The sequence below is a fragment of the Taurulus bubalis genome (assembly GCF_910589615.1).
Source record: "Taurulus bubalis genome assembly, chromosome: 7".
NCBI lineage: Eukaryota > Metazoa > Chordata > Actinopteri > Perciformes > Cottidae > Taurulus > Taurulus bubalis.
Genome location: NC_136595.1, coordinates 8415800 through 8432007, shown reverse-complemented (window position 1 = coordinate 8432007; position 16208 = coordinate 8415800). Strand labels below are relative to the sequence as shown.

General features: G+C 38.6%; 1 protein-coding gene across 1 annotated transcript; it reads left to right on the top strand.

Moving 5' to 3' along the window:
• Positions 1–13822: 13822 nt before the first annotated feature.
• Positions 13823–15279, top strand: LOC306739507 (uncharacterized protein; the record flags this gene model as incomplete). The annotated part of the gene is made up of 3 exons (XM_079221528.1): positions 13823–13874; positions 14283–14450; positions 15251–15279. 3 exons carry the CDS (start codon positions 13823–13825, stop codon positions 15277–15279), a joined length of 249 nt encoding a protein of 82 aa, XP_079077654.1.
• Between the last annotated feature and the right edge of the window lie 929 nt (positions 15280–16208).

Sequence of the window (16208 nt, the reverse complement as noted above, 5' to 3'; positions counted from 1 at the left end):
TAAAAAAAACAAAAAAGCTTTACTTTCTCCTGCATGTATACACACACACACACACACACAGACCACTTTCTTCTTAAAAAAAACATTACTTTTTCCTGCATGAATACACATACAAACAATCACATATAAGTTGTTTTAGATGCTTTATTCTTTTGATGCGTTAAGTTTTATTTCATGTTTAACGCTTTTTTAGATGTGTTAAGTTTTATTTCATGTACTAAGTTGTTTTAGATGTGTTAAGTTTTATTTAATCTAAAAAGTTGTTTTAGCTCTGGTAAGTTGTATTCAATGTAGGAGGAGGAGGTGGAGAAGTGAACCCTCTTATGAAAAAGGTAAATATAATTTTTTCTATCTTTTTTTTCATAGTGATGGATGATTTATGTTTACATTTATTTTTTAAATAAATGTTCTATGTTTCTGCCTCTCTGGTTCAATATATTTCAGTTGGACGCTGATTTGATTGATTGGGCCAAAGACGTGGAAACCCTGCTGGCAGATCCTCAGCCCTCGTCTTTCTTGGACCTCTGTTGAGTCAGGTAAACGTATCGACAAGGACTCGTTGTTAATACATTGTGTATCGCTCTATCCATCTTTCCTGCCTCTATCTCCCTCTATCCCCCTCCCCCTCTATTTCCCTCTCTCCCTCCTTCCAGGCTACACAGTGGCTCAGTGGTTAGCGCTGCTGCCTCACAGATATAGAGCCAAATCCAGGGCAATAGTTTTGATCATTTGAAAAAAAGATTTGAACCAGAAAGTTTGTATATTTTATTCAAAAAATTACAGAACTGAATCTAAATTATATTTAACCCCAATAAACGTTTTGGGTAATACACTTATTTGTGTTTCTTTCTTTCTTTCTTTCTTTCTTTCTTTCTTTCTTTCTTTCTTTCTTTCTGTTGAATTTTTCAAAGTTCAAGACCAAACCTTAAACTTTCAGTTTCAATTTCTTTTTTCAAATGATCAAAACTTTTCCTGGATTCTTTCCTCTTTCTGTCTGTGTGGAGTTTGTATATTCTCTCTGTGTCTGCGTGGGTTTTCCCCTGGTACTCAGGTTTCCTCCCACAAAAAGAAAAAAAATATTCAGCTAATTGGAAACTCTAAATCCCCCACCGTAACAAGCGAACCTCGCTAGCTCACAAAGAAGCAGCTAGCGATAGCTCACAAAGAAGCAGAAACTTAGAGAGCAAATTAATGTAAAATGAAATGCAAATGTAGGAACAAACATTCTTGCTGCCAAAGGTTTGTAATGAAGCATACGAGTTATATTAAGAGCGTCATGAAAGAAAAGAGCTGGGAGTCCAGCATAAAGGCTTTGCCCTCAGACCGCAAAGCTCTGGAGGAAAAGAGCCACAGTCTCTCTGAGAATAAACCCCAGTGCCAACGCCAGATGTTCAGCCAGATCAATGAGGCCTAGCAGGACAAGTAGGACGCTCTTGAGCAGAAGAGTGTCCCGAAAGAAAAGAGCTGGGAGTCCAGCATAAAGACTTTGCCCTCAGACCGCAAAGCTCTGGAGGAATAGTTGAATGGAGCAGATATGATCAGTATTATGAAAACACAAGAGCAATGTCAACTTCAGCCATACTGTCTTTGGGTATTTATCTTTTTTGAAGTCACACATTGTTTTTTTATATATATTGTAATTTTATTTTAGTGTTCCTGGATGTAGCAGCAACATCGACAGGAGGTGAAACGAGCCTCACTGCTGCTCAAAAGGGACCAGGATGAAGCTGATCCCCATGGACAGTGTCAATAGTAAGCTCACACACACGCTCACACGCACACGCACACGCACACACACACGCTCACACACACGCTCACACGCACACGCACACACACACACACACACACACCACTTTCTTAAAAAAAACAAAAAAGCTTTACTTTTTCCTGCATGTATACACACACACACACACACACACCACTTCTTAAAAAAAAAAAAAAAAGTACTTTCTTCTGCATGTATACACAATTGTTGTACTGTGGTGGCAAATATTTAACTAACCCGCTGGTATATGCATCTTATCAAGGGGTAGGGGGACAAAGGAGAGGGGGTGGGATGAGACCTGACAGAGAGCCTGTTCAACATCACCCTAAACTAAACATGCTGTGGCAGACTTATCTGTGTTTGGAGATAAATACATCCTTGTGCCATTCAGCAAGGCAATCAAACCATAAATGTAAATAAATGTTATTCATGGTCTTGTTGTTGAGTGAGGTCAAATTAAGTCACGTTATAGAAAAGTATTTTTTAACTAACAGAGTGTAAATTTCCCGTCACAGTACATCAATTATCTTAAAATGTTACCAACCCATTCCCAGGATCGCTCAAAAAGCTTTGCCATAGAAAGTGTACGATGGGAATTTATTTATTCTTAGGGTCTTTATGGCAATAGGTTTTATCCGTATTGGAGAACAATCATTTTCTTCTTTTTTTTAGAACTACTAATGAATACAGTCGAGGCCTGGTTGAGCTTGACTCAGGACGGCCATGACGATAAGAAGTAGAGAGCCGATGAGGAGGAGCAACTCCAAAATAAGAGGAAGAGGAGATGTCTGGATGGAGAAGATGGCTAAATTCATCCAAAAGACTCATCCATCAGTACAGATTCAGACAAAACTAAAGAGCAAAGCTCATCTTCATTTATTTGTGTTTGTTTTCCTTTTCATTCATGTTTTCCCATCTTTTTTTGATATGTGAAACTGTATATGTTAATAAAAAAGTCAATAATTGTCATTCCAGCAATAGTTGAATATGAAGTAATTTTTTCCAATAGTTATTCTGTTCCATTTCGATTCAGTCGTTTGGCAATTTAGTTTTAGGTTTTAAATGGGAAACAGTAAATTCTTCTAATTTTGTACAATCCATCCAACAAGTCTGAGCCGCTACCATCAGGACGACACTGTTTGTTATTTGTACTTAGTCTTTTGAAAGATTACTGATCTGACACCACCGTGGTTAAGATTTGGTTATGGAGAATATGTGTGTGTGTGTATGTGTGTGTGTGTGTGTGTGTGTGTGGCACTGTATTTCAGGCAACATATTTTCTTTCTGTGGTCTGTAGTGACTTTCCCGACTCTCACACACAACCCAGTGCTACTTAACACATCACTATGTTGTTTTCATTCATTCAACAGTGTTTTTTTTTCGGTCGATAGAAGAGGTTTTAATCTCAAAAAGGCGTTTACCTGATTAAATAAAAAGTCCAGTAACATATGCACAGAATGTGACACAGAAGAAAGATGGTTTTATCAATTTTATATAGAGCTTTTTTGAAACTACATTTGTTTTAAATGAAGGCGCAGGACAAAGACAAGAGCTGTATACACCGAACAAGAGGGGTTGGTTGTTTTTAAGGAGGCAGCTCTCAAAAGATGAAAAGTTTAAACTAGTCATGTGAAAACTTTGATTCGGACATTCAGAGGTTGTAGTTTGCATTGCTTTTGCATTATATATTTATATCATTCTGTCCACCCCTTTTAGGTCAATGATGTTGTTAATTGTTGTTTGTACGTTTTTCTGTTTACCTCTCAGTTCTATTTCACTCTTGGTTCTAATAGACAATAAGGAAAAGAAGAACAAGAAGCACGGGAACAACACTCAGACTGACAGTCCCGGCTGAATTACAGAAGCTGGTTCCACAGCATTCTACACGGGTGAACTTAATATTGCCCATCAAAGCAGATTGCTGTTTCAGCTGAAGAAGATCACACATGTTTGTAGAAGCACAGCCGAGAACCGGAAAGGTGTCGTTAAGATCTCCCACTGTGGATGACAAAATCACTGTTTTACTAAAGAAAAAAAGAAAAAACGTAAAGGTAGATGTAACACCCGTGTGAGAGCTCACCATTTCCTTTAAAGCAGCGGGTCTGCTCTCCCACACACTGAACCGTCTTGTTACAGACAGCAGCAGCATCGCAGGTGACACACTGGAGGTTGTTGTCTGTTTGAGCACCTGGGTCTGAAACAGAACAGTAGACACACACAAAACTAAGTGATAACAAAACATTTCCCTTGTCCCCTTTGTAGTGGTCTGATATTTGACTGTAGTCTGATTGATAATCCTCACCTACCGTCCTTGACTATTAACACAGATTAACACACTTTACTTACAAGCCACATCTTCACTGTTGCAGTTATTTGTTTTGCAGCAGTGAACCAGTGCAGTGAGCTTTGCGAAACCAATGTTGATGGAGAATGTCTGATTGTTTGGATCGCAGGCAGAGGACGACACACACAACTTGGACTGATATGTTATGGTGCTTTGGTCTGTGAAACCAAAGTGCATTTTGTAAATGTCACTGAAAAAAGATACACAGAGCAAACGCTATGAAGACAAGAGGTCAACACATGTATTTGAAAGCTTTTTACACTTACTTATGGCAGCAATTGCACAATATTCATCGGATGCACAAAGTTTGGAGCTGTGTCTATACTGACATTCATGATCTCCATCTGCAACGAGAAAAATGTTGGTGAACTGAACAATGAGCAAATTATTTGACCACAAACACACAGATATATACAATTTCATTGCAATTAAATACTACCTCAACTTATTTTGCTGATATCTAAAAGGCAACTCATCAATTTAAATGGCTGCCACATTGACTGTTAGTGACATAGACTCTCCCCTCCCCTCCACCTCCTCAGCTATATATCAAAATGTTTATTCTTCAGACTCTACTGACCTTGACTACAACGCGTTATCTGGATTAGAGGCATTTCTGTGCCCAGTAAAGTGAGGCTCATGATCCTGTTTATTTAAAGTAAAAGTCTTCGCCAAAGAAAAAGTCATTCAAGAAAGCATTTAAAATCTTAAAAGTAGTCCATAAACCCAGATCTAGGAGTGAGTTGAGTTACCTGCGCTGGAGAGCATCCAGATGAGAGTGAGAGAGAGACCCAGCTTCATCATGATGAGAACATGTGCACAGTGATGGGTTTACGGAGCTACACCTAATATATGTGAGACTGTGTTTAAAAAGAGGAAGCTACCTTACTGTAGATACATGAAAAAAAAGGAACTGTGTAGTAATTTGATTTTCAAAGAGGGGAACCTCAACAAGAAACTATTAAGCTTTTTAAAAAAATAATTTGCATTGATCCGATAAACATGCTAATTGCCAAATGCTGGGTGTAATTGTTGAAAAGTAAGAAACTTTTACAGGTGACAAGTGTACATTTGGCATCTTATTCCAGGTGATGAACTGAGCCGGTAAACAATTGTTTTGTGGAGCTCAGCAATGGATGGAGTCTTTACTAGTTGCCCTCTTGGCCTGCACATAACATCATGTATTCTTTCAGGAAATTACATTTGAAAAAGTTCATCTTATATTCGAGGTTCGAAGCAATTACATGTTTACAACATCAGATATTCTTTTAGAATAAAAAGCTTTGTTATGGGTTGTTTGTAGCCTCAATGTTTCTAGGCCAGTGTCTAGTGTGTTTGTCATCACTGAAAGTGTTTGTTTAGTCCAATTTAACTGCAGACGTTTCTGAAGGCTTGTGTAATATGTTTCACTTTCACAGGGGAAATGTAGTCACAATGAGTGAAGTGTCAAGCCTTCACCATGACAAACAAACGGGCGAGAACATATGTCAAGCAACCAGGAGTGACCATGTAACGTCCAGCTTGGCCGCATGAAACACACAGACTGAAATACAGAGCTGTCATTTGCTGTCATGGCTGTGAGATTCCTCCTACCCTTGTGTGCCATCTTTTAGTGTGACCGTAGCAACCTACAACGTGAAGCGTTGTTTCTTCCACAGCCATCTTGATTTTATTTGCATCTAATTGAAATGTGCACACAGTCCTGGCATCTAGACCTGTGCCGGTGTGACTTCCTGTGACTTTAGTGCTTCACCCGGTAGGCTGAATCACATATATATTTCAAAACACACACACTCCAGTGCTTCGTTCACGGCTGTAACTTACTGCTAATGTTACACTACACACTCACCGTCACACACATGTTGTCGTTCTCACTCGCGAGTTAGTGATTAACCCTAGAACACGAATGTTAAAAATAGTAACACCATCACTAATGTCGGGTATATTTTATATAATGTACCTGATAAAAAATACTTCTCATCAAAATATATTAAAATACAACAATACAAGGCAAATTGAAGTACTCTTCTTTTATTTTATCCTATATAACTTCTCATAAAACTAAAAACAGATATCATGTGTAAACCCTAAAAAAAAAGGCTCAAAATTGGGTGAAAAATTAGGGAATGGTCAATAAAACATAATTTAAAAATAAATATTTTTCCATATTTCACTTCAGAAATCTTAAGAAAAAACGTGTCAGATGAGATCAGATCCGGGTTTCTTCGGGTTGCACCCAAAGACCATTTTGGGAAGACTTCAATTTCACAACCAAAATAAACTTTGTTGTCACATAAAATTAATTGCAACCAGAATGATTGTTTGGCTTTCACTTCTCAACAAAACTCTCATGCGAGCCCTTATTAATATCAACAGAGTTCCTGGTAGCTCTTTTTACTGGAGTTCCTCATAGTTTTGCATACATTCACACTGTGGATGTAAAATAATGTTGACTGCAAAACATGCAAGGCATTGTGGTTAACTCATAGAGACATGGCATCAACCACCTTGTTGCAGTAAAATTAAATTAAACTTCCTAAAATGTAAATCTTCTTATTCGGAAGAGAAATCTATCTAGGACTTAAAGGTCGACTTTAGAAAATGGCGAGTGTACAGTGTGTATAATAACGTGTTTTTAAAAACCCTACAATCTACTCAATTTATAACATAGATAAACTGGTGTCAATAGATTATCTGAGCAACTGCAATTAAAAATACTGAATACTGGCCATACCTGGTAGTAAATTAAATGATTCATAAAGTGACTACGAAGGACCTTTTTTTGACCTTTGCACATGCAAGATGTAATGGTGTGCAAAAACTTTGTTGAAAATGTTTACAAAAAAAGCTCAAACTACTCTTGATATGAACTAAAAAGTGATTTATCATTGTCTCTGGCCAGAACAACACTAAAGCCTCTCTGTACCTCTCAGAGAGGAACCAGGATTAATTTCTCTTCCTGTTTTCCTGCTTTGACCACAGACTCACTGACAGCCGATTTAACATCACAAAATACAAACACTACAATTATGACAATAGTCTTTCTGCCCACCCACAACTTACGCAACATTTAGAACCGTACATTTTACAATACCAGCTCCTGATTAAAACATATCGGTGGTGTATGTAACATATCTGTTTTCTTATAGAATTATTATTTCCCCTGCTGGTTTGGGTCCAAACAACAGACAGACTGCACCCAGACTGATACTGCAACTGTTTTGGCAACAATTTCTTTGGCAGTTGTTGAGGCATGATATAACAAAAGATGACTCAACAAGTTTGGTACACCAGTTAATATGAGTTTAACCTGCTGGGATGCAGTTGCACACAGGTTTGCTGGCACAAAGTCCAGAATGTTGTTGCAATACCTTTGGTATGACTCATATCTTGTTTTAACTTGTAAGGCAAGGCAAGTGTATTTGAATGTCAAGGCAATTCAAAGTGCTTCACATAAAACCACTAAAAGCATCAACACACAACGCAGAAGAAAACAAGATTTAAAAACAACTAAGAACATTCATTAAAACAGTAAAAAACTATTTACAATAATTACAATAACAGTTGCAGTGCAGTTTAAGAAATAAAATGCAGTAGTGAGATGCATAAATTGATTAATATCCTTGAATCTGGTTCAATTAAAGGCAGCAGCAAACAGAAACGTCTTCAATCTGGACTTAAAGGAGCTGAGGGTCTCAGCAGACCTGCAGCGTTCAGGAACCTTGTTCCAGATGCGTGGAGCAGAAAAGCTGAACGCTGCTTCTCCGTGTTTAGTTCTGACTCTTGGAACATAAAGTAGACTGGTCCCAGATGACCTGAGGGGTCGGGATGGTTCATAAGGTAGCAGCAGATCACAAATGTATTTAGGCCTTACACCATTCAGTGCTTTATAAACCAGCGGCAGGATTTTAAAGTCAATTCTTTGTTGGACAGGAAGCCAGAGCAAAGACCTCAGAACTGTAGTGATCCACTTTTTTCCTGAATCTTTGTGTATTTCAATGGGATTGAATGCTCTCACAATTTTTATATTAAATATAATACTTCATTTTAGACAAATCTAATTAATAACAATAATGTTTTTATGACATTGTTTCACACTTCAAGTGGACTCAATTTCTGACATTATTACTTTTGTCTAATCTTAATAGCACACCAGCTACCCAGGTGCAAACAGAGTTGCCAGTCAATAACAGTCTTATTGCAAGCGGTAACAAGGCACAAAAGGTTGTACAGTGTCCTCTTCTAATCCAAACCTTTACTGCCTGACTGTAAAAATATTTACACATAATTTAAATAATGAATAGATGCCTCTACACATAATAGTCAGTAGTCAAATGAAGGGAGGTAATAGAACAAAATATAGCAACAAATATTCTGAGTTGTTATACTTTGAATGTAACCTGAATGTGATTTTGGTGTTTTCCTCAAATTAAGTTGGTATTTCTACTTCATCCACATTGTATTGACCCATTGGCGTCACAGCTAAACTCATATTAACATGCTGTGGTGTTAACTGTGCTGCACTGTTACATATTGCTCTGTTCAGAGTTATCGGTTAATCTGCTGATATTTTCTTGATTAATCAATTATATTGTTCCATGTGTGACATGTCAGAAAGTAGTGAAATATGAATGCCAATTATTACTATTTGTCATAGACCATGGGGGAATATTAAAATAGCTTGTTTTGTCCAACCAGCAGTCCATACCCCAAATATATTTAGTTTTGTATCATGTTAAACAAAAACGAGCTCCCAATCCTTCCGCTGGACAAAACGATACCAACAAATATTTGGCTTGTTTTACTTGAAAAATGACAAACAATTAATACACTTCCTAAACTGTAATTGATTAATTTAGAGTCTATCACATTGTATTGCTTTATAAATTGATACACGAAAGACAGAGATCTAAATAATTTACTCAACATTATTGATTGATTATTCTGATAATTCTTTTTTCAATAAATTGTTGCAGGTTTGGTCTATATAATGTGGGAAAGTACCAAAATTGGCAACTACAATTTCCGACAGTGATGTGTGTTAAATATTTAGTTTTGTTTAAATAAAAGACAACAATGATTTAAAACTGAGACAACCAGCAAACCCCTTAAATTAAGAAGCCGGAACCAGAAAATGTTAAACAAAAAAAAGATGTATTTGCCGTTGATCCACGAATCACCATTTAAGCAAAAATATTATATATATATATATATATATATATATATATTTATATATATATATATATATAATAATAATATATATATAATATATAAATATCCATCCATCCATTATCAGCCGCTAATCCGGGGTCGGGTCGCGGTGGCAGGTTCAGCAGGCCGACCCAGGCTTCCTTCTCACCCGCAACACTTTCCAGCTCAAGGCCAGCCGGGAGATATAATCCCTCCAGCGTGCCCTCGGTCTTCCCCGGGGCCTTCTACCAGTTGGACGTGCCTGGAAAACCTCTAATGGGAGGCGTCCAGGAGGCATCCTGACTAGATGCCCGAACCACCTCAGCTGACTCCTTTCGACACGAAGGAGCAGCGGCTCGACTCCAAGCTCCTCCTGATGTCCGAGCTCCTTACCCTATCTCTAAGGCTCAGCCCGGCCACCCTGCGGAGGAAGCTCATTTCGGCTGCTTGTACCCGAAATATCGGCCACTTCGGCTCATTTCGGCCGCTTGTACCCAAAATGTATATATATATATGTATATATTTGATTTATACCATCTGATTGTGCTTGTTTACCACTCTCTGTTGCACTGCCCCACTCTAGCCTGCCCTAGGGTGACACTACAATATATATACACACACACACACACACACACACACACACACACACACACACACACACACACACACACACACACACACACACACACACACAGGTGTCCAGAGACTGAAAACAAAGAAACACGTAATGAACATAGCAAATAGAACGTCACATAAATAGGTGTGTGAATATGTTTCAATCACAATTTTCAATGGCCTATTCTTTAAGTAAAAATAGAGAAGGGCAGTGACGTTCACTCAACAATAACAGGTTTGGCAATGTTGCCAGAGAACATCAACAACACAGCGCTGCCAACAGAAATGAGCAAAGCGCATCTTCTGTTGAATCTATTTTAATCAAAGACACCTGACTTGACACTGAATTCAACCATGGGTGATTGAGATCACAACTTGGATCATTGGATGAAAGATCCTTTGCTTATAATACTTCACTGTGAAGACACTCCACTGCAAGTAAAAGATTTGCATACAAAAAAAGTGAATGTATTATCAGCAAAATGCTCCTTGGATAGCATATATGATTTTTTGGGAATAATACATCATTCTGTATCAGCTGCAGCTTTCTGATTGACCTTTACAGAGGCCTGTGAACACACTGTTACAGTAGTCAAGTCTTCCTGACAGAGACCTGACAATTAATAAAGCTAAGTTTAATGTGTTTAAAGCTCTATTTTCCCAATTTATTTGGACAGGCTGACGAGGAATGAATGTTAAATTTGATAAATTTGCAGATTTACTAATGTTTCTTCGCAGCCTCACATCAGGACAGGAATTGAGAAGGCTAGCGTCATACAGGTCCCTGACTATTCCTGGAGGTAATCAGTGGTGTCATTAGACTTGTAATGACACTGGCACAAAGTCCCAGCCAGTTTTGACACAAACCCAAAAGATATCAATTAATGCCTTTATCAGGTAAGGGAGATAGAGAATGGTGGTGCAGCCGTTGTGGAGGCGAGAGAGGGGCACAGCGCTTTAACTTCGCTGTTTGTGTCAAAACTGGCTGGGACTTAGTGCCAGTGGCAGTGGTCGGTTGGTGGAGGGATTTTGGCAGGGAAAATGGGAGTGCGGTTCCAGCAATTTGGTTCCAGCAGTGACCAGCCACCAGTGGCGGGCCGTGGATTTTCTACCTGCGCATTCAGTCTGAGTCATAGGGTACATCCCAAGTCTCTAAATTGTCGTTTCCTCGCTCCTCAAGACTCGATTGAACCGGAAGTGGTTCTGCGCCGCCATCTTGACGGCCGTCCCAAAGCTCTTATTCTGCTCGGAGGAGCGAGAATCGAGGAGCGAGGAGGGAAATCGGAGGAGCCATGATCGAGGAGCCCGAGAGTGAGCTTCCAGGAAGTGTTTTAACGCTGGACACGCCCCCTCTCTGTTCATCTGTTATGTGATTGGACGCTGCAGCTGAGCGGACTGATGTCTGGAGTTTCATACCAGAGACGATCACAGATTAAACTCAAGCTATATATTATATCTGTTTTCTTATTCACCATCTGGTTAAAATATGTTCATTGTAGGTCTGAATAATATAAGGACCACAAACTGTCTTCAAAGATTGTAACTGTTGTTTCCCTCAATAACTTGTATTATGTATGTGATTAAAATCAGAGAGAGCTGGAAAGAGGAAACACTTTTTACAACACATAATGAAGAGAAAACATATTTATACTGTGGGTTATTTTATAATGATGTCACAATCAGAATTTCAAAACATACTGACGTAAATAATAAATAAATAAGACGCATTCCGCCGGTAGAAATGGATCCTGCGCGAATAAGCAGGACACATCACAGTATAAAAATACAATGCAGTTAATTAAACAGTAACAGACGACAGAGAAAACATCTCCACTCTGACACTCATGATAACTTTGTCTTTATTAATGTAAGTAGTAGTTTAACGCCATTAAATCAACTGAAAACATTTTTATCAATATTTTAAGTGCATTTTTATTGGAATGTTCGCTAAAAACTCTCCGAACAAAACTCCGTCAGCTGTTAAAGCGACTGACAGCTGATCAGCTGTCAGTCGGCCGCAGTCATCATAAACCGACGTCGCTTCACGTGACGCTTCAGGGGAAAGGACGTCTCATGTCTGTTAAAACATATTTCCTCGCGTCTTCTCTCCCTGCTTGGTTTCCTTGCGTCTCTCCATGCATCCCTGGTGGGAGGGACTAAGACGCAAGGAAAAGACGCAAGTGAGGGAAACGGGGATGCAATTTAGAGACTTGGGATGTACCCATAGTCTCTATCAGCTGTTCAACAACAGATCGAGATATTCTCCTGCATAATGAGACCTTTGATTTGATCCTTTCTTTCTTTCTGAAGTTAAAATCTAGGAATTTTAACCCAAGTCCAAAGTCATACTGCTACTTACACTGTAGTAAAACATGAATACATCTTCCATCGCTGTGTACGTAAAAGTCAGGTGATTTACTTAAATTAAAGTACTAAAAGTAACTGAATGATCACCAATAGGTATCGAATGTGAAGGTACTCATGATGCAGAATGGCCTCTTTCAGACTTTTATGTGTTGCTCTAAGATGTAAATGGATGGAAGTTTCCATTAGAGATTGTAGTTTCTTCATGGTCATAATTTTTCAGTGACATGAATAAAAAATGTTTTGTATGCTTTCCCACAACATTGACAAGGGTGCAGTTTGTTTTTATTGGCACCTCACAAACCCCACATGTAAGTAGAGATGGATAGGTGTGTTATTTAAGCCTCGCCTGATAAGATAACAACACTGCCATGTTAGGACATTTTATTTGTTATGCCTCTTGAATGTTCACTGTTGCTGATATTGATTGTGTCAGTTAAGGTAACTCGGATCACAGTCAACCATGTTTCTTATATGCCTTATTATGTCTCAACGGTTATCCTACTTTATAGTACTTTATATCGTTGAATTATGGTGACATTATTAAATATAATATATTATTGAATCAAGTTATTGCTGTTCAAGGTGCAATGCAGTCATATTACTAATGCTTCTACTTTATATGCTGTTATTAAGGTTATCTTGTAAGGTGGTGCAAACAGTGGAAAGCAGGACAAAACTAATGTATAGCAACTTTCAACAATAAGGCAATTAGGCAAAACATTTTACTAAAGGCATAAAGGACTTGAGACAACATATAAAATAAATAAAATGATTGAAAGAAAGTAGAATAAGAATGAATAAAGATCAAATAGAACAAACCAGATTAAACCAGAGTAAAATAGAAAAATAGTTCCAAATTGAACTTGCAATGTAAAACAATTTTCAATTTCACAGCATTCCCAATGATGTAAAGCAAGAAGCACATGCTAGCGAGCGGTGACATATTTAGGTGTGGTGAAAGGACCTTCCTTTAGACGTAGTGTAAGGATGTTTTATCAAAGGGTACGTTGTTCCCGTCATCACAACGTCAGATCACAATCACGTCATTATTGTTTTTCAAGCAAATTCTTTTCTTGTGGTCACTTGTCTTTGACGTGTGACACAAAACAACAAACCAATTGTAAATAAAAAAAATAGGCTAACTGCTGTGCATTCCTGCTACTCAGTGAGCATTATGTCAGGCCCCTGTATGGTATTATATGATATTTAACTTATTTCCATTGTTGTCCCTGGTGATTTAATATTGTATTCAATGTCTGACGTAAATATAAACTGCGTATGTATTGTCTCCTATCTAAGAAAGCAGTGACAAAATAAAAAAGGGTGGGCAAAGGTGTGTTGGCATGTTGCTTTTCTGAAAGACAAAAGAAGAAGGGCTGAACATTTGTGAAGACAGGATCACACCCAAACCCGAAAATGCTGACCTACGCATGTGCCATATATTTATAGAACACCCGCACAGTATATTAAGGGCAGCGGTGTCAATACGGAGTAGTATCACCTTCCAGGAAAACTAATCTCCAGAGTACTACCTGTTCATCATGATGAAGCTGATCCTTTCTCTGACTCTCATCTGGGCACTCTCCAGCACAGGTAACCGCTTATTCTTACAATATATTTTCTGAAGAAGCAATAGAGCATATGAAGAACTTTTAAGACATTTTTAATTTCCCAGAATTAATTTTTTGGAAAGTATATGATGTGATATCGTTGAAAAATATAAATGACATATACTGTATATAGATCAAGACTCAAGATTAACATTTTGACATTTTTTTCTCCCAATTGCAGCTCGAGCACTTCAGTGTATGACTTGCACAGATGAGCCGTGTTCAACCCAAACACCACTCAATTGTTCCTCAGAGACGATGTGTGTAACAGCTTCCATTAGAGGTAGGCGTTTCTTTATACCATGTACTACTTTTGAGTAAATTAAAATACTTCAGAGTTATACTTTCTTTCTGACAATATTGACAAACTACTTTTTTTTTCATTTTGTAGCCACTTCCTCTGGAGTTACAGGTCTGCAAGTCTTCAAGGCGTGTGCATCGTCCTCCATGTGTCCAGCCACCGGTTCTCAGACATTTTCTGCCAACTTGGGTGCTATGGGTGCAGTTGCATCTGCTAGGTGCTGCAACACAGATAATTGCAACGCAGGAAATGAAACATGTAAGTACAGACGGATAAGTAGCTCATTTATGAAAAAAGATCAAACAGATAGGAAAAGAACATTTAAATCCTGCCATCTTCTCATAAGTTCAAGTTTAATTTTGTGAAGCTGAAACATTTTCTCTTCCTCAAACAAGTCACGTTCTTTTCTGTTTCAGTCCCTGCTGCTGAGGCAGAAAACGCCCTTCAGTGTAACATTTGTGACCCCAGCACCTCTCAATGTACTTCTACATTAACATGCAGCGGTGTGGAGGACCAATGCTTTCAATCAAGTGGTGAGTCTTAATCATACGTAGCTTACAAAACATGATTTACGACCTTAAAGTATCTCAAACAAACTACATGTGAGATCTGGAAAATCCCCCAGTGGAAGAAAGTGATGAAGTACTTGTTCTGAACCTTTCCTTTAATATTTAATATAATGTGTTACTTACTGTATGTTACATAGCAGAGGTATACATTTGACCTGTTTACTGCAGTAGAGTATTTAAAGGTCACAAGACCTGAATTATTACATTTAAATGACCGTTATAGTGACTTGTTACTTTAGTTTAAAGATTAAGAAGTTATGATCATCTCGCACATATTCAGTCCACAGAAAGGTAATGATGTTGAAATTGAACAACATAAAGTATTTATAACAATAGAATTGTGACAGGGGGAGTACCAGGGGCGACTGTGGCTCAGTTGTAGAGCAGAGCCATCCTTAAAACAAAGGATTGGAGCTTCAATCCCCGGCTCAAATAGTCCACGTCGATGTGTCCTTGAGCAAAACACTTAACCCTACATTTCTCCCGTAGCTGTGCCTGCTCTCATGTGTGAATGTTGAATGAATGTTAGTTAGTCCTGATGGTCAGGTGACCTTGCATGCTAGACCCTGCCATCAGTGTGTGAATGGATGTGAATGATGACATGTGTGAAAGCACTTTGAGTGGCCGGAAGACTAATCCATTACTTTTTAAACACGAAAAGTACATTTTTAGTAGCATTTACTCACTATATTTCATGCAATAAAACTGAATATTTATTATTGAAATTAACAAGTTAGTTAAAATAACTTACACTAAAAAATTAATTTTCATCGACAGTGACAAGTGGGTCCAGCACTTCTCCAGCCTTTGGCTGTGCATCTTCAAACCTTTGTGCAGATGCTTCAGTACTGGGTAGCTTTCCTTTCATGCAAATCTTTGGTAGCATCACTAGTGGACCAACTTGTTGTGGGACCAGTTTGTGTAACACTGCGTTGACAACAGCAGTAACGACCACAGCTGCTCCAACAACAACTACACCAGCAGTAACAACGACCACAGCTGCTCCAACAACAACTACAGTTGCCACAACTACACAAGCAGCAACAACGACCACAGCTGCTCCAACAACAACTACAGTTGCCACAACTACACAAGCAGCAACAAAGACCACAGCTGCTCCAACAACAACTACAGTTGCCACAACTACACAAGCAGCAACAGCACCCACAGCTGCTCCAACAACAACTACAGTTGCCACAACTACACCAGCAGCAACAACGGCTACAGCTACTCCAACAACAACTACAGTTGCCACAACTACGCCAGCAGCAACAACGACTACAGCTGCTCCAACAACAACTACGGTTGCCACAACTACACCAGCAGCAACAACGGCCACAGCTGCTCCAACAACAACTACAGTTGCCACAACTACGCCAGCAGCAACAACGACCACAGCTGCTCCAACAACTACAGTTGCCACAACTACACCAGCAGCAACAACGAC